Raw genomic sequence first — 18,966 nt, forward strand, 5'->3', positions numbered from 1 at the left:
GGGCCGGACGATCGGAGCCGCAGCGCGGCCAGGCGCGCAGGCCGTGGGGCCGCCCGGGGCCAGGGGCACCTGGGCCCGGTTCATACCTTTCTCCCCTCTCTTCTTCCTGGTCCGGTCGATGTGGTCCTTGAGCTGGATCCTGACCTGCCGCTCGTTGGGCTGGTCCCGGATGAACGGGTGCTTCAGCAGCTGCTCTGTGGAGGGCCGCTGCGTGTAATTCTTTACCAGGCAGCCTTCTATGAAACTGAAAAACTTCTTGGACCTGTTAGAGGAAGTAACAGAGGCCATCAAATCTCTACCACAAAGAACAAAGCTCCAAAACATCAGAGAAGAGCCCAGGGTCACCGTGCGCCCTGCAAACGCATGGGATGACGTGGGGACAGCAGGAGCTCGGGACCTCGGGACCTCGGGACACGGGACCAGGAGCGCCACAGCCACACTGCTTAAAGGTCGGCAGCCACACTGCTTAAAGGTCGGCCGCATCCCTGGCAATACGCCACAAACTGAGCCGTGAGGAAAGTCTGCTTCAAACAAACCGGGCTTAAATCTGATGCTGCTCATTAATCCTTCAACTGCAGAGGCTGGGGAGGGGAGGGGTGAAGAAGTTCTGCTGCAGTGAGGCAGGTGGAGGCAGACTCCTGGGGCCTGGGAGACAAGGGGAACATGGAAACAGAGGAGCCCAGGAAGCGAGCGAGTGCTGGGGCTCTTGAGCCTGTTACGATGACATTTCAATCAGCCTCAAACTGGCCATTCCCTCCCTCTTCACGCTAACGCACAGGTTTGGGAACAACCGTTTTAGGGGGGCAGTGACTCACTCTGACACCCACATTTATCAGACCAGCCACGTGGATGTTTGCTGAGAGGTTCCTGGCTCAGGATGACCCTCACCCTGTCTTGGCCCAGACACCCCACCTTGAGAGGCCAGCTCGGGGGGCCTCTCTTTTGATAAGTTTTCCCGAAACACTCCACCCACGTGCCCCAAGCAAGGAGCCTTCCTCCCGGGCTGCCTGCAGGACGGACTCTGCCCTCGTGTTTCTGTCTCCTGCTGGCGTGAGGGGGCGCAGGTCAGACCCCGGTTCCTATTCCAATCAGCCAGCAGCGCCGGACACCGAGGGTGGCGGGCCACCATGGGTATGTAATAAATTTTTGTTGAATGAATGAGTTATTCAGTTCTTTAAAATGTAAATTAGGAAGTTAGTTCCATTCTTTCCAATTACTTTACTGCTGTTAAGAATCGCCTCTATTGTCCTGTATTTTCATTCAAACTCACTATTTTTTTCAATTCAACAAATATTTATGGATCAACAATTTACATGTGTTTATGCTTGGATCTAAGAAGTCCGCACCAGAAATAAACTGGAGAACGTTTATGCACACAGGAGAGCAGGGCACCATCACTCAGGGCGAGGAGGGCGGCAGGGGGCGGGGAGCGGGGAGCGCGGGGCGGGGAGCGGGGAGCCCGGGGCGGGGAGCGGGGAGCGCGGGGCCGGGAGCGGGGAGCGGGGCGCGCGGGGCGGGGAGCGGGGCGCGCGGGGCGGGGAGCGGGGCGCGCGGGGCGGGGAGCGGGGAGCGGGGCGCGCGGGGCGGGGAGCGGGGAGCGCGGGGCGGGGAGCGGGGAGCGGGGCGCGCGGGGCGGGGAGCGGGGCGCGCGGGGCGGGGAGCGGGGAGCCCGGGGCAGGGAGCGGGGAGCCCGGGGCAGGGCCTCCGGCGTTCCGCAGACGCCGAGAGAAAAGCCGTCCTTTGGCGGAGAGGGACGATGCAAACAAAGAGGAAGCTTCGGAACAATGAATCGCTTTCTGAAGCGAGTATGAAAAGTGGAAGACAGAAAAGCAGGTTGGGGGTCAGCTCGGAGAAGGGCCCCCAAAGTCACTCAAGGAGGTTGTTACTTTCTCCTGTGGCGAACGGGGGCTGGGCGGGGCGCCACGCAGCTGTGGGGGACGCCCAGCCCCATGCCCACAAGGGCCCCTTTGGGGCCTCATTAAAAATACACCCCCTCAGGTACCATGTCTACAGGTGGCCCTCCGGGAATCGATGGTCTACAATACATTCTTTAGAATCAACCGTCACATTCTGCTGGCAACGGCCTCACGGACCAACTTTGGGAGCCACTTCTCCAGAAACAGAAGAAACTTACATGGTGACAGAAAGACACAATCATAAAGGGAGGAAGGAAGGACTTTGTGTCTGTGGCCATCTCGTCACTTTAGAAAACTCGGGTGAAACGGGAACCGCGGATTAAAATGCATTCGTCACGTTTAGCTGGAGAACGTTAGGGTGAGGACACGGAAGAGTCCGTCGTGACCTACGCCGTCTCTCCACCTCGTGCATCATGCGCATGGTGGTTAATCCCAAACTGCAAGTAACGCTCAGGCTGGTCAGAGGCCCAGCGGAGCCCCGGGGCTGAGGCGCCCTGAGCAGAGCTGAGCTGTCTTTCGTAAAACCCGACAGAAGGAGGGAAAGCGAGTTCCGTGGGCGCAGCACCCGCCAGGGAGCGTGGCCCGCCCGCAGCTGCTCCCTGGCGCTGTCCGCGACACAGGCTCGGTCTCCCTCAGGGAGGGCGCCATGGATGTCCAGCTACCATGTTTTAACACAGGAGGCCATTGGGGCTAAAACCTTTGCAACTTTGTACGGCCTTAAAAACCCTCTCAAAACTGGCGGCCTCGTTTTCTGGAGTTGAATGTGGTTAAAGACAGTATTAAAGGGATGAAAAAAATAGTGTCTACAAACAGGGTGGGGCACGGCGGTGAAATGTGCCGGGAGAGGTGTGCCAGTGAGAGCACGCGTGTGCGGATACACCACGGACGGGGCTGCAGAGCATCCGGAGGGGAGCAGGGCGAGCGGACAGCTAAGACAAAGCCAGAATAAAAGGCTTGAGGCTGAGGGCTTCTGCACGGGTCAGACTCAGAGTCAAGAGCTGGACAGGAGACAGCACTGACTGGAAAACAGCTCCAGGAAGCAACAAAACCAAACCACCAGGAGCAGGCGTCAGGAAGACAGATGAGCCGGGGAGACGGGCCGGCAGAGGAGCTCGGTGCACACAGGCGCCGGGAGGGAGGGCCCGGTTCAGGAGGGAGCGAGCCGGCAGAATCCTCAGCGCGGAGCCAAGGCTGCCCTCCCCCCCACGGCTTTAGCATGAGCGCGAGCCCGGCCTCGGCTCTCCTCCGGGACGGTCGTCACTGGCTCTCCACAAAACACATTCTTGTTTAGCAAATAACTGAGCGCTGCAGGGAGAGGGGCGGGCTGCCCGGGGGCCTTCCGGTGCTGTGCCCCAGGACGAGGAAAGGGCTGCGGCCTCACGCCCGCCAGTAACAACAGTAAATGCCGCCACTGACTTTCACATCCTATTTCACCAGAGGAACTGCAGGCCATGCAGCTCTGCTTGTTAATGCAAAGCGGTCAGAGGTGTATTACACTTAGAAGTGTGCTGGAGGTTAACACGGAGCGTTTTCCTTCACGGCGTTCCACGTGGCCACCGCTGTTCTGTAACACAGAGCGCGTCTATCAAGGAGAACAAACAAAAGCTTCAGCACACGTTTCAACTGGTGTCTTGGGCTCCAGCTCCGTTCCCGGGGAATCAGGTGGCTAGAATTTTGACTCGAAGTAAAAGTAAAATGGAACAATTTTTTTTTTTTTTAAGAAAACAGCAGCAGCAAAACATTGGTAGCTTACCATTTTTTTGACTTCAGCCGGGGAGGCGGGTTTCTGGGAATGAGAAACAGTGCTCTCATTGGATGCATGTCACAGAGAGCTGGGGAGAGGAGACGGCGTGTCAGTTCGGCACTCACTCAGCCCGGCCCCCGGCTCGCCCACGCGCCCAGCGCTGCCCCGACCGATACCCTTCACGTCAAACGCCCAGACATCTCCTTACGAGCGGAGCCCTGGGCACACCCCAATTCCCCACTTAAACACAGCAAAATATGAGGAGGACCAGCACCACAAGAGGAATACACAATTCCAAAGACACTGGAAAGTTTTCGTGAATCAGAGATAAACACTGATTCAAAGTGTTAAAAGAATCAACAGCTTACTAAATCATCTACAGGATTACAGTGGAAAGAGTTTTAATTCATAGGGTTGTTGTGGAGATTAAATCAGGCACTGCTGGCGAAGGCTCACACGACGCCTGGCCGCAGCGAGCACAGCCGAGCCCTCCAGGAGCGTCCTGTGTTTGGTGATACAGCCAGTTACTGTGAAACAGCAAAACTGTTAGGGCGCAACGGGGGCGCTGACCTCGCGCAGTTACTGTTGCACGCCCACTACTTGCCCAATAAAGGCAGGCCAGCTATGCGTGCACACGACACTATCCACAACGGGCACCGGCCGCTCCCGTGGGCTTCTTAACCTGCCCGAGAGTCTTACAAGGCAGCTGGGACATGGGGGCTAAGATAACACTATTCCCACGGCAACAGAAAACCCAGAGAGAGGGCCGGGCACAGGCTCCGTTCCTCAGGAGGAAACGGCAGGGAACACGGTGTTCGGGACAGACATCCATTTCTGGATTGCGAACGAATTCTTCTCATTCATTCAACAAAAATTTCCTCAGCAACAACTATGTACAGGACAGTTATGTGTTCTCTGTGCATCCCTTTTTATTAGGAGAACCAGCAGAAAATGCTATTTCTTCCTGCTCTCTGCAATTCTACCACTTCCCTGATCAAAACTCAGTTTTATGAAGTTGTCATTGATTTAATCCAAAGCAGAAGAAAATTTCACAGGGAATACCAAAAAAAGTTATTCTGCAGATAAAACGTTTTGCCTCTATTTGTAAAATCAAAACACAAGTAATACTTAAATTTCATGTGTTAGGACCCATTTCACTGAATATTAAGTTCAAGTTGTAAAAAGAAAAATTACTGCCTATTACCAGGTCATACAGCTGAACACAACTTAAATAAAGGGTACCGTAGCCTACGGGGCTCAGGGGGATCTCCAAAAGGAATCGTGTGCACCAGGGGCTCCTCTCACACCTAAAGCTTCACTGTGCTTATGACTCCTTCACCTGACGCCCACCAGAAATGTCTATCCATGAAGCTGCTCTTTTTGGAGCCTTGAAACTAGGGTTAAGTTACATATAACAACCGCTACAAAGAATGCTACTTACGGGGAGCACCTTCTGCCATCTCAATGGCTGTAATGCCGCAAGACCAAAGATCGCTCTGCAAAAGGAAACAGCGAGTTATACGTGTATATCAGACACAAGCCCCTAGCTCGACTCTGCTGGTCACCCACACAAATACTATAAACACATTCTTTGGCATATACACTGAAAAGAGGCTTGCCAGGAAATTGAAAGCACAAACACATTTGTAAGAATACTTTCCAAATAAATAAAATAAAGATAAGATTGGTTAATTAGCACTGCTCACATCTATGAACGAACTAGAGGCGTCCCCAGAAGCGCCTCTCTCCCTGCAGCCGCCCCTGCTCTGTTCAGCACGTCTCTACAAGCATTCAGTAATTTAGGGCCCTGGCCCTGTATACGCTTATTTTTATGTTTACATCTCAAACTTAACGAAGATGCTAAAAGTTTAAAGGCTGGAGAGCTATGAAAGGCCCACAGTGCTAAGGAAACCCAGCCCAGCTCACTAATGGGAGCCACAAGGCCAAGTCCCTCTTTCTCCCTCACACTTCCTGAGGCAGGAGCACTACGTCAAGGCCTCTCTGTGCACGGAATCTTTTCTTAGTTTTAAAAGCTGCATTTCACCCTAATTCCCCAAATATAAGTTCCATGAGGACAAGCACTTTTGTCTGTTTTAGTCGCCTTTGTGTCCCTGGAACTGTGACTCGCATGTGACAGGCACTCACTAACCACTCGATGACGAACGAATGAAGGTTTATCAGCCAACTTCTCAAAATCCAAACCAGATCTTTAAAGCAGGCAGTGGGGGGCTGCTATCAGAGGGTCCGTTTGCTTATCTGCTATCCTAACAGGCAATCACTGAAGTGGTTCAGTTTAAGGGGTTTCAAATAACCTGTAATTACTCAGAGTGCAAACACGTTTGTCTGACTACAAGCATTAGCAGAGACCCACACATCTCTCCTTGTTTTTATGGTGTTTTCCACACTGTGGAGGACAGCAGGTGCTCCGTGCCCCCTGGGGGGACACAGCACAAACCCACCTCTCCTCTGAGGCGATCTTGCTCATCTGGGTGATCAGCTGGGTCTAACTTCAGATTTTGTATTTAAAAGTTATTTTTAATTTACTTATGTATGAAAATATTTTGGGTATGTTGGAAAATGTTTGCAAATTTTGGAGCTACAGAATGATGTATTAAAGAATGAAAAGTCACAGAATCTATAATCTATTTTAAAATTCTTCAGCAAATAAAAAAATAAAATAAAAATTCCTCTGCACCATAGCTTAAACTGAGTTTTGCTAATTGGGTATTTATAATAAAACTGTGGTACACTGGACAGTGTTATGATGCGAACTCAATTTTGAACATTAACAGGTGCACTAACCACTCTGGCTCGTTCAATAAGGTAAGGGAACTTTAAAGAACAGTTTGGTTAACGTAGTCAACCCGAGTCTGAAGAGCAAACACGGGCATCCAAAGTGCAGTACTGACATAAGTCCCTAGAGGCCACTAATAATTTAAATAACTTGTACCACATCAAAGCCGAAATGCTCTTTAATACTCTAAAATTCTAAGCTGTTGCTATGTATTCTGACAATAATTTTTAAAAAATAAACGTGATTATGAGACATTCTTCAAGATAAAGAGGACAGCAAATAGGGCAGAATCGTTTAATTTGCTCATGACAAAATGCTGTATGCACAGCAGTGCGACCCTGGCTGCCCCGGAAACCGCATGACTTAGGACAGGCGGCGATGCGGAATGCACAGAGAACGGCCTCTAAATGCTGTGCTGGCAAAGCTGCACCTGCGACAGGGCGCCCACATCCCCCAGGGAGCAGGAGGGCGGGGTGGACGGCCTGCGGGCAGAGCCCCACCGCCCAGGGCTGGCAGGGGCCCAGCGAAGGCCCAGCGAAGGCCCAGCGAGCGGGCGCCTCTTACTCTGTAATCATAGGTGGCGTCTGGATTCTCGTCACAGGCGATGACCTCAGGAGCCATCCAGTAGGGGGTGCCTATGAATGTATTTCTCCTCCCAACAGTCCTGTCGAGCTGAGCGCTCACCCCGAAATCGACTGGGGGGGAGAGAAAGGAAAAGTAAAACACAACGAACAAACAAGTAAAAGACAAGATCAAGGGAAGGACGCAGTGTCTTCAGGGTGAACCGAAGCTGTGAACACCCTGTGGACGGGAACCTCAAGGTCCCCAACATGAGGAGCAACCTTCCAGTGCAGGGCCAACAAGCCCGCGCTCAGCCGGGGGGCGGCGGCGCCCGGACCTGCTCGCCCCCCGCGCTTCCCCTACGGAGGGCGGGGTACTCGGTCACAGGCGCGATTCCCGTCTGCGCTCATCCTCGGGAACCGCCCCGCCAGCTCTCGGGGCGCACGCCCCTCAGAGACAGGCTCGCAGGCCAGGCAGCGCAGTCCCGCCGCCTGGGCAGCACAGCAGGCGGCCACCAAGCGGCTACCGAGAGACGGCCACAGCCCTGGCACCACGGGCCCACGCGGGGAGCACACAGCCGCTGCGCGGTCAGGAATGAGGACAATCTGAGCGCCAACTCTTAGCTTTGAGGGGACTCTCCAATCGGGCAGACTAGTCCTCCGCAGATGGCCCACAAGTGCAGGCCCCGTGCCGAGAGCAGCAATGAAGACCTTATTTCTCAAGTGTAACTACTGCGCCCACAAGTTTTTAAAGGGGAACTAGGCTCGTATAAGCATAGAGTTTTTTCTGTGATGCCTTACTGGAAGAAGACTCAATGTTAATTCTGTTTAAAAATCTGAGAGAGGTATTATATGAAAGTGGGGTGAGAACAAGTCCAGGTGCAGGCGAGGGAAACGAGAAGTGCGAGAGCCACTGCAAGGCCATCTCCAGGAAGACGGCCCTGAGCCCCGCCCGCCCACCCAGCCACGCACGCGTACTGAGCACCTACTACATTCACGGCATGGCACTAGGTGCTGCAGAAGGGCACCCCACAAAGAGGTCAACCCTGGCAGCTGCACCCCCAGAACTCATACTCTCATAAAGGAGTCAGAAATATAAGTAAACAAATAGCTCTACAATTATAAATTGTGAACATTACTATGGAGGAACAAGCAGTGGTACCCAACACAGGCCAGAGGGTCAGGGACGGCCCGTGAGGAGGAGGGAAAGCTGCAGCTCTGAGACTGCGAACAGTATGTGAGAAGGCCCTGCGGCAAGTTCCAAGGGACTTAAAAATCAGTGACTGAGGAAGAAAAGAAAAGTTAGGGTCATCACAAAACGAGGTTTAAAAGTAGCAGGGGCCATGGCTTTTTATGAGCTATGGTAAGAAATGTGGACTTTATTCAAAATAAAACAGAAAGCCATTAACGGTCTGTCAGTAGGAAAATGCCCTGATCCGACTTAGACTCCAGTCTGTCCACTGCACGGGGAACAGAGCAGAGGGAGAAGCACGAGGGGCGGGAGGGGCAGCCAGGCGAAGCAACAAGCCCAGTTCCCACCGTTACGGGGCAGAAAGGGCGTGTGGGCCGCAGGCTGAGCTCTGGCTACGTGCAAACAGGGAAGGGAGTGCTGCTGGTCCGAGCCAGGTGCAAGGACCAGACCCTGCGGCAGCCTCCACGTACCGAGTTTCACTTCGGCGTTCTCGGTCAGCAGCACGTTCTGGCCCTTGATATCCCGGTGAATCACATGATGGATGTGAAGATGCGCCAGTCCCTGGGTAGGAAGAAAGACCCGAACCTGAGTGCTTTCCGGCCATAAGTAAATAACCAAGAACACAGCCTTTATGACAAAGGGCACGTGTGGGCCAACGGCTCTGTGAACCACATTTAGAACATACAATCAATCCCAGTGCACTTCCAGGAAGACATCACCCATAAGACCACAGACAGAGAGAAGGGCCCACCCTCCCACTCGAGGGCAGGTCCCCTGTGGGCAGCGACTCCAAGTCCCAGCTGCCCCTGTGCCTGCTCTGCTGTAATTTGTGCTATTTGTGTACAGGGTGGGGCCTTCCCCAGGCTGCGCATCTATGTCTCAGTGGATGAGGCCATGGTATGTTCGAGTGAGACACATCCCAGGGGAGAGTGAAGAGGGGCATGGGATTTAACACCTGACCCTGGCCTCCACAGCACAGTGACCGACGGCCACTGTCGGTCGATCCCACCTCTACCAGTGTAAAGTAATTCTGCCATCAAAAGACCTTTGTGTTCAAGTATTTCTTTCCCAAAGAGATAAACCCTACTGGCATGTAGTGCTTTTTGATGACCTTGCATCTGGAAGGAAGCCCAAGAGCAGGTCTCTTAGGACAGGTGGAGCAAGAACACAACCACGTTTTGCACCCAAATATGGTCTAAAAGATAAAAATGCACCATCTCACAACTCATTTACTTGTTCCATCTTTAGCTACAGAAGCCAAATTGAGAGCCCGTCTGCTTTAGATACAAGCAACCTACTCACTCTGAAAGGGCTCAATTTAAAAGGTGAAGATTAAACATTAGGGTTTAATTTTCCTGCTTAATTTTTTGTGGGTTTTGTTGTTATGATGACTGTGTAGGCCATGAATTAAACATAACAGCCACTCTACAACACTCGTCTTCCTGGCACAGTGGTTTCTAAACAATCTCCCAGTTGCCCACTTGGGACCGTGCATTTGACGGGAGTTTCCCCTCCCGCCATGCGGGCCACGCATGCTGCACCCGGAGCACTGGCTGGGCGGGAAGACCACCAAAAACCACGGCACCGCAGCGCCAGTTAGGAAGGAAGCTCCTCCCTTCAGCACGAAATAACTTTGAACAGCAAAAGACAAACCTATGTCGCTCCCTAATTCTTCCATACCTGTATTTCCTACTTTTATTCCTTCATTCATTATTTATTCTATACCTTTCACAAATCTCTTCTGACACTTTTACAGCATCATCTTAGCACCAAACACAAATACCCAAGTGTCCTCAGACAAACGTGACCTGGACTCTGTCCCTTAGAGCCACGTATGTAAGAAACGTCCCTGCCCTGTGCTAGTGCCAAGGGCGGCCACCGAGCACAGTGCCGCTGGGCCGGGCTGTGCTGAGCAGGGGACACAGTTTCCCGCATGAAGTGCCCGGCAGGGAGGGACGGGGTAATCCCGTGTGGCAGCGACTCCCACAGTTCCTCTCTTAGCAGAGGCAGGGAAGACAGATCCAAATGCACAGGAACACATCTCCTTCGTGACAGGGAACAGGAGCGGTCAAAGGCTGTCCTTCCGTATTGGTTACAAAAGGCTGCAAGTGCCCCAGTACACAGAAAATACTGGTTTCTATCGAAATGCGCGGCTGTAACTGCGGCGCAGCCCGGCGTGGGGGCGGGAACGCACGGGCTGGCTCTGTCCTACACCTCCGGCCTCGGGAGGCGGGGGCAGCCGGGGCGTCCACACGCCCGCCCGAGGCTCTCCCTCGAGGGGCCTCACGCAGCAGCCTGAGTTAACAGCCACCGAGGAGAGGAGTAGCTGCGGGAGTCGCGGCCGTGCCGCAGGCTTGGGGAGCTGCCTCCCCCTCCTGGGCGCTCCCTTCCCAGTGCCCCGCCTGCTCTTCACCCCGACTCCGTGATTCCCTCGCGCGTCCGCGCCAGCTTCGCGGGCCCGGGCTCTCCCAGAGGGCCGTCTTCCAAGCCCACTGAGGCTTTGTCACACGCAACTCCCGCTGTAAACGAAGGAAGCTCTGGTTTCACGGGCTCACGGAGGTGGGAACGCTCGCTGCCCCTCAGCAAGATGTCCATCAAGCCTCCCACAGCCTGGGCTGCTGTTAAATGCCGCTTGAGGCCAGTGGTGATAAAGTCGCGAAAGACACTTGTTAGGGACGCTGGGTCCGCAACGCTGGCCTGTGCACACGAAAGCAGTCTCGGAAACGCATCCGAAGTACGTTTGATGCCTCGGACACTGACACTGAAGCCTAGCTCTCTGCCTGAGAAACCCTGCCCTGGAAGCCACGCAGGAAGGTCCGCAAGGGTGTGCTCGCAGCAGAGGAATGACCACTAATACTCAGTGAGAATTAGCTGTGTTCCCACACGTTGCAGGAAAGGATCCCTACACACAAGCCCACTTAATTCTCATAAGGTACTCCCTTCCCAGGCCGCGTGGCGCCTGCCCTTCACACATGAAGAAAACAGGTCCTGAAGCCCGAGCGGCAGCCAGGGGGGCAGAGCAGGTAGGCAGCGGGGCGGGGCTCACACCCACATCGAACTCCAGCACCCACAGTCCTAGCCAGGGCTCCCCGCCTGCCCACCAGGCTCAGGCTTCCATTTCCACGGCGACACACACACTGCACCCTGAGCTCCTCCACCGTGGCTCGGGGAGCACTTCTTCCCACCTTTCAGACTGCTCCCGGGAGTAACGTGAAGGCAGAGCCCTGATGTTCCAATAATAAAACCTGACCGTGATTATAAAGCAATGGTTTTCCCCACCTCATTCCCACAACTGGTTTTCTTAAGGGAATTTCCTATTGTCAAGGGCTGTGTAAAATATCTAAATAAAAAGAAATTAAAACCTATCTCTATGAATTCTACATGGCATTTTTTAACCTGCAGTCCTCTATGAAACTTCAATATCAAAATGGGGGTAAATTTACCTACAAATAAAAAATAAAGTAACAAATTTTTTTATTAGCGAGAGAAGAATAACAATTAGATTCCAGTTCAACTCTATAGTCTTATTTTTCAAATGTGGTGGTAAACGAAACCCAACCTCGTCCTTTGAGTTGTGATTCAGGGGTAAGTGAGAAAAGCGGGCTGGCTGCCTGAAACAGGCCAGGCAACTCAAGACGTCTCAAGCCCGCAACACCGAGCCTCCGCCTGTCGGCAGGACGGCTCTGCTGCTGGAGGGAATCATTCAGAAGCTGCTGTAACAGCAGCTCAGAAACTGACGCTAAGATCATAAGCCAACTTTCTAATTGGCTATAAATAACATTAACAGTGGAGCCTGTCCTCATAAATATTGCAACAGGCTCTAACAGTTAAGGCCAAAGTCCACAAGACGACTCTGAAACCAGCACTCAGCGCACTGACAGCGATTCTCCAGCTCAGATACAGGATCCGCATCAAACAGCAGCGACCGTTTCCCTCCTCCACTGGGAATTCCTCCTTATCACCTGGAGATGCAGGAAATTCTATTCTGGTGTAAATCTACTTTCTTTAGATACTTACCAGGATACTCTGATTCTTTAGATCAAAACCATGACGTAGCTTAAACTATCAAAGAGCCCCTGGGCGTCAAGAAGAAAAGAATCTGTCCAGTTACAACTGGTGCGAGGAAAATGAACACGAAACACAAGGCCACACGTGGGCCCCGAGCGTGCGCCCTTACCCTCAGGATCTCTCGGGAGATGTAGGCTATCCAGTCTTCCTTCAGCGTGTTCCCTTTGGTGTTCTTCACGAGGTCTGTGATGGACCCGGCGCCACAGAACTCCATGACGAGCTGCAGGGCAGAAGCGCACACGGTGACCACACGCCCCAGCAGGCAGGGCAGCACCCCAGCGGCGCACACCCAGGAGGAGTCGGGGCACACAGCCCGGGCTCCTTTGGCCCCTCCCGAAGATCCGGGCACAGGGTCATTTTGGAGGCATTCAAATTACTGAGAGCACGTCACCATCCAATTTATTAACTGTGTGCATTTGGTGCAGGAGACCGCAGGCCTCTGACGTCCCAGAGCCCGTCCCCGTGTAGAGGCTCGAGGGCTCTCTGCCCTGAGCACGCGGGCGTGGGGCAACCACTCTGTTCATATCAAGCCCAATCTCAGAAATCGGATGCAAATACTCCCTAACACTGCTTCTCATTTGCCAAATTCAAACTATTATGATTCCCAAACTATCTTACGTGGATTGGGTTTAGAACAAAAGAGAAACGCTCTTTTAAAGCAATACATAGTTTTAAAAACATTATATACTATATCTAAATGTTTGAACAACATGAACACAAGTATGTTTTTGAAAGCACCTAGAAAAATCAACTGAACTGAAGTTTTAACTATGATGACATCTGGGCAATGGAAATGAAAAGTAACTGCTTCCCTTGGATTTTCTTAATTTTGCAAATTCCCTAGAATGGCTTTGTTTAAAATTAGGAGCAGTATTAATCTATCTTCCTGCTTTCTAACTCCAGAACCTCGGGCATAACTAACGTGATGACCATATTTCTGACAGTATCTGTTTCATCATCTTGAACATAAATGGGTCTAGTAAGAGAAAAGTTTGCATGTGTCAAGCCCAGAAATTTCCCTGGAATTTATTGTTTCTAATGAACTATGTCACCGGTACTATTAAAAATGACTGACGTAAGTTTGCTTTCTTGTGATTTGTCTCTCGCTTCCAGGTGATAAAGAAGCATTCAGTTCAGCTTCCATGTTATGTCCGTAAGTTAAGTTTATACTTTTCTGCTTTTATTTTCAAGCTCCTAATTTCCTTGCTCTTTGGTTACACTCCTTTTAAAACATGCCATTTTATTCCCAAAACACAAATTTAACTCTTTTCCAGGCAAGGTGAGATCAACATCAAAATAAACGTCAGTATAATGTCAACCCAGCCGCCCAAGGCACACAGCAGACTCGGCCCCTTTGCCTCGCCTTTCTCTCGCCCCCGGGAGGCCCCGACCCTCCACCAGCCCAGAGGACCCCGCGGGAGGCGAGGACCCCGCGCCCACCCAGAGCTGGTCGTCGTGTCCCGGAGGGCTCTTTTTGATGAAGGCGCCGTAATACGTCGCGATGTTCCTATGGTGAGAATACTTCTTCAGCATGTTTATCTCCAGTTTGATTTCTTCTTCTTCATCCTTAAGACAAAAACAAAACGTGTGGCTTCTGAGTAACGTGCGTGACTTTACTTCCCCCTCCCCACAGGCAGCAACAGAGGTTTCCAGTCCATTCCCTGTGTCCCCGTGCAGGAACGGGGGACTTGAAATGCGATCACGGGCGTGCGAGGCACGCACAAGGCGTGGGGGTGAGGGGGTGGGCCGCCCGGGCAGAGGGCTCTGGGGCCCAGCTCCTGCACGGACAGTGTGAGCCTCAGGCAACTTACTCCCCTTCTGTGGACCTCAGCTGGCTCACTGTAAAAATGGGAGAAAAAAGAGAATTGACTGCCCAGCTGGGCATGGCTCAGCGGCTGAGCATCGACCTAGGATCCAGGAGATCGTGATTCAATTCCTGGTCAGGGCACGTGCCCGGGTTGTGGGCTCGATCCCCAGTTGGGGGCGAGCAGGAGGCAGCCGATCAATGACTCTCTCATCACTGATGTTTTTCTCTCTCTCCCCCTCTCCTTTCCTACCTCTGAAATCAATAAAGATATATTATTTAAAAAAGGGGGGGGGAGAGAATTGACTGATACTCACTTCAACCAAAGGCTATTTCTTTCCTAGAACCCGCTGTGGACACACCGCCTGGGCACGTGCGGCAGAGGAGAGGGGCTCCGGCAGCCTCCCCCACACCCCACCCTCTGGCAAGGCAGGCCCAGTGGGACGCCACCACCCAAAAAGAGTCAGGTGAGTGCAGCGAGCCCCAGTGACAAGACACCTCTGGGGGACAGCAGGCTGGTCTAGACTAGCTCCTCTCCAGCCTCTTGCTCTATAAAAAAAGGTGAGCAGAGGAAGAAATGCAGGGTGTATGTGAGACGATCACAGGAGGAATGAAGGCAAGAGGCCGACACAGGTCTGACAACTGAAACACGGTGCCCTGTAAGTGCAGAGGGCGGCCAGCCCTGGGCGGGAGGCTGACAGCAAGCCCATCCTGCCCTTCGCTGCAGACGTGTGGCACAGGGAGAGGGCTCTGCCAGGCAACCGCAAACAGGAAGCATCGGGAGGGGCGGAAGCAGAACTGAAGCGAGACAGGAGAGAGAAGCTGCAGGAGAGAAAATCAGCCTTGGCTGGCTGGAGGAAAACTAAAAAGATTTTGAGAAGAATCTGATAACCGGGTTCCCTTTACTACATATATTTTCAAAAGGAAATGATGACGGGTTTCCTAAAACGTCCCTACTGTTTGCACCGACGCGTTCGTTCCATGCACGATTGCTGTTCAGAAGACGCGGGTTTCTGAGCATCCGGGTGCACGTGTGCCCCACGAGGCGGCGTGCGTGGGAGGGCACTGCTCGCAGGCACACACGGGGGGACGGGCAGGGCCACCGTAACAGGAAGGGGGTGACACACACACACGGAGCCCACTGTCACAGCCTGGCATCTCCGAGGGCCCACGCCCTCTGTGAGGCACTCATAAGGACCCACAGACGCAAGTGAGTTTTGTTTGCAAATACTGTTCTTTAAGATAAAAGCTGCAACACTGTTAATCAGATACTAATGACGACCAAATGAAAAAAATAGAAGAAGCAATCGTTTAAAGTGTAACTTCCAGTTGTACAACAACCGCGTTAGAACCAAACGCAGAACAAAAGGGTAGTCCTCCCAGAGCGGCCACTCCAATGGTGGCGCCAGGCTGCCCGGAAAGGAGAACATCACAGCGTGTTTCACAGGCATGGCTGCCGTGTGACGTCTGAGGTGACAATGGCAAATACAAGCGGTCACGTGCCAAGGTGCAGTGCATAGAACAGCCTGCACAGTGGCTCCTCCGAGCCCTGTGCCCGGGTGTCGCCCCAGTGCGCACGGCTCCGCCCGCGACTCCACCATGGCCGTGCTGAGTGGCAGTGACACGTGACGCTGACAACCAGGACAATGACCTTAAAGCTAACGAAGCCCGGGTGTGCCTGGCTAGTGCTACAGAGTAACACCCATCTACCTGGGGTCTTTCTTCAGAGGAACTGTATACCAAATGGAGGCTGACAATTTTTACTAGCAAAAGGCAGAAGGAAGCAGGCCCCAAACAGAAGAGAAGGCCCAGGCCACCAGAAAGCCTTCCTTCTGCCCTTCCCAGGCCCTCCCTCACACGCACGGTGCACGCCCGGTGACCAGGCAACGCGGCCTGTTGGCCCGGGAACCCGCTCTCTTCTGAGGCCCCACAGCCGCTCCCGACCGTACCTGTGGCTTCCCGAGCAGCCGGGCACAGCCCCGGCGAGGCCGTCAAGACGACAGATTTTCCTAACAGGGCTCGGCACACGCCGATGCCATAAGCGAGCCGGTGTCGGGAAGGCATGGGGTGTGCTCCTGGGACACCGGGGCCTGGAAAGTAAGACCCAGTGTCCTCACTGTCCCGCAGCTGGGTCAGGAGAAAGTGGGATGAGGTTGTTTGCCCTTTTTACACTCATCAGAAACCCTGCAAAGACCTGGGTATGAAGACTATACAAAAACACCAACGCTGCGTGAGAGCGGGGAGCTAAAAACACTGGGTGTAATTCTGTTCTGTGGTGAGAGCAGCCAGTCCCTCCCCTAACTTCTGAGCATCTGGCTGGCAGCAGGCTCGCCGTCTCAACCCCCAGGAGCCCACCTCCCGCTCCCCACGCGCCGAGCTCTCCGTGGCCCCAGCACCCAGGCGGCTCCGCCAGCAGGTTTCACTCGCGACCGGGCAGGTGCTGCCTCTTTTCTCCAGGGCGACCCCTCCTGAGCAACACAGGATTGTCCACTAGCTTCTGTACTGTTTCTTTTTTTGTTTCAAGTCCACCAACTTATCATTCTTACACATTTTATACAGTTAAAAATTCTTACAGGCTTGAACTTGGCACTATCCCGTGAAACACACTGAATGTGCCCACTGGCAAACGTGGCCAGCGCCCTTGCGCCCTGCACATCCCCGAGCCAGGGCGCTGCAGGCAGGCACACACCGTATGCAACGGAACCGTGGCCTAGAGCACTCCTGCTGCTGCGGGCACAACAGGTGACCAATACACACCTTATGAAATGAAGAGGCATCTGGCACCTCACTGCCACTTCCTAATGAGGGCCCACCTTGGAGAGAAAGCATCGGAAATGCAGGACCTGCCATCGGCTTGGAGACAGCTACAGCTGGAATCCTAGTTATGACTAATGCTTATTAATACGGTGTTTTATGTGGTCTTTAGAGTAAGAATGAACCAACTTCTGAGTTCATACCTCCTTTAGACATTAGTTAAAAACAAGTTTGGTAGCTGGGGGGTAGGGTAATGGTAAGGGGGGGATGGGGGACATCTGTAATACTGTCAACAATAAGAAATTTATATATATTTTTAAAAATTAAAAAAAAACAACACAAGCCCGGCCGGGCGTGGCTCAGCGGTTGAGCATCGACCTAGGATCCAGGCGATCAGGGTTCGATTTCCGGTCAGGGCACATGCCTGGGTTGCGGGCTCCATCCCCAGACGGAGGCGTGCAGGAGGCAGCCCATCAATGACTCTCTCACCACTGATGTTTCGATCTCTCTCTCTCACTCTCATTTCCTCTCTCTGAAATCAATAAAGATATATTTTTAAAAAAACACACAAAACAAAACACACACACACAAGTTCGGTGGTCTCAACCTCACATTTAAATGCACACACACCACCAACCACCCAAACCTCATCTAGTCTCAGAATACAGCAGAACGCAGACCCAGGGAGGCTGGAACTAAAACTCCGCAAGTCCCACAGGAGAGGGAGCGGGGCTGGACGATGGACGTGACAAGCTTACGAGTGCCCTGCCCGCAGGCGAGTCCAAGAGACTTGGCTCTTCATCCTCCTGCCTGGGAGGCCATGATCACATACAAATGAGAGGGTAACAGAGAGAGGGGGCACTCTGGAAAGACAGGCAAGGCCCCCCGGCATTCTCCGGTGACAGGCAGCCAGGCAGCCGCTACACCACTTAAGGATTTAATGCAGCTGATGCCAATTAGCATTCTGGACGCCAACCAGCGGAAGTAAAATCTCATAGAAAAGGTCTGTCTGAGGCTGGGAGATGGAAGGCAAGGACTCTTCTGCCGCCTTCCTTGGCTGCCTGAAGATGGGGGCGGGAGAACATCGGGATAGTGGTAATTTTCAAAAGCAGCCCCGGTTTGTGGACGAGTCACATGACAAGCCCTGCCCACCCCACCATCTGAGCACACGGGAGTGCCTGTCATTAGTGCTTTTTTCAGATGACTCCTTAAAATGTTGTTTAAACTTTTGTTATCTACATTCTCTCGACAGGCAGCCTTCAGAGAACCTAACAAGAAGAATCCAGAAGGACTGGGCCATGTTCTGAGCCAACCCCCTCCCCCGCATCCCCCCCTAGGAATTAGGGCTGCTAGTAACAGCGGGACGAAAAAGGAAGGGTGCTTCCTTGTGGCTGGGCTGTCAAATGAAATGTGCATGTATCTCTGGCAGGTTTCACCACCAAAATGTATAAACAAATATACATTTAGAAAGAAAAGAACCAAATTAATCAAAATTAAATTTTTTGACTCAGACACATGAAAAGTTATATAATTTAAATTTCCTGACAATTCAACCAAAGGGGAACTGAACTGTGCGGAAAAGATTTTAGAACAAAATTCAGGTGGCAGAACCTGGTCAGAGGAAGGGATGCCATCTTCTTTAAAATTAATCAGCCCCAGTCCCCCAAGATCAATCAGTCTCAGAATAAAAACCCAAGAGAAAAATTATAGAACATAACTGAAATGAAAATCAGACACTTGTGACAACTTGCTCAAGAAAAAGCACTACTTTGAACCCATTCTAGACAAAAAGACATGTTCTCCAGTTTTGCTCCTGAATCCAGGAACTTCTGGGATTCCAAAGCCCTCAACTTAGAAATACACGTTGTAAAGCTATGGCTGCTGCAGAGTGATTCCTCTGATGAATCTGGGCAAAATAAATAAAAAACCTTCTGTAAAAGATTAGCCATTCAAGATGCCATTAGGAGCACTTGTGATTTGTGGGAAGAGGTAAAGATATCAGCATTAATAGGGAGCTGGAAGGAGTGGATTCCAGCTCTCATGGAAGACTTGGGGGGGGGGTCAAGACGTCAGAGAAAAACTGCAGATGTGGAAACAGCATAAGAACTAGAGTTGGAAGTGAGTCCGAGGACGT

At 52.4% G+C, this 18,966-nt stretch overlaps 1 protein-coding gene across 9 annotated transcripts in view; it reads right to left on the bottom strand.

Moving 5' to 3' along the window:
* Nucleotides 1-18,966, bottom strand: part of MAP4K4 (mitogen-activated protein kinase kinase kinase kinase 4) — a 158,992-nt gene that overhangs the window by 51,000 nt on the left and 89,026 nt on the right. For all 9 annotated transcript variants that reach the window (XM_087823742.1, XM_087823746.1, XM_087823748.1 and 6 more), the window contains exons 4-10: nt 13,715-13,840; nt 12,384-12,494; nt 8,677-8,767; nt 7,019-7,149; nt 5,102-5,156; nt 3,670-3,748; nt 87-262 (exon numbers count right to left, since the gene is read on the bottom strand). In XM_087823742.1, coding sequence (XP_087679868.1) covers nt 87-262; nt 3,670-3,748; nt 5,102-5,156; nt 7,019-7,149; nt 8,677-8,767; nt 12,384-12,494; nt 13,715-13,840 — 769 coding nt within the window. The remainder of the gene's footprint in view (nt 1-86; nt 263-3,669; nt 3,749-5,101; nt 5,157-7,018; nt 7,150-8,676; nt 8,768-12,383; nt 12,495-13,714; nt 13,841-18,966) is intronic.

This window comes from Miniopterus natalensis, chromosome 13 (genome assembly GCF_054644295.1).
Source record: "Miniopterus natalensis isolate mMinNat1 chromosome 13, mMinNat1.hap1, whole genome shotgun sequence".
NCBI classification, from domain to species: domain Eukaryota; kingdom Metazoa; phylum Chordata; class Mammalia; order Chiroptera; family Miniopteridae; genus Miniopterus; species Miniopterus natalensis.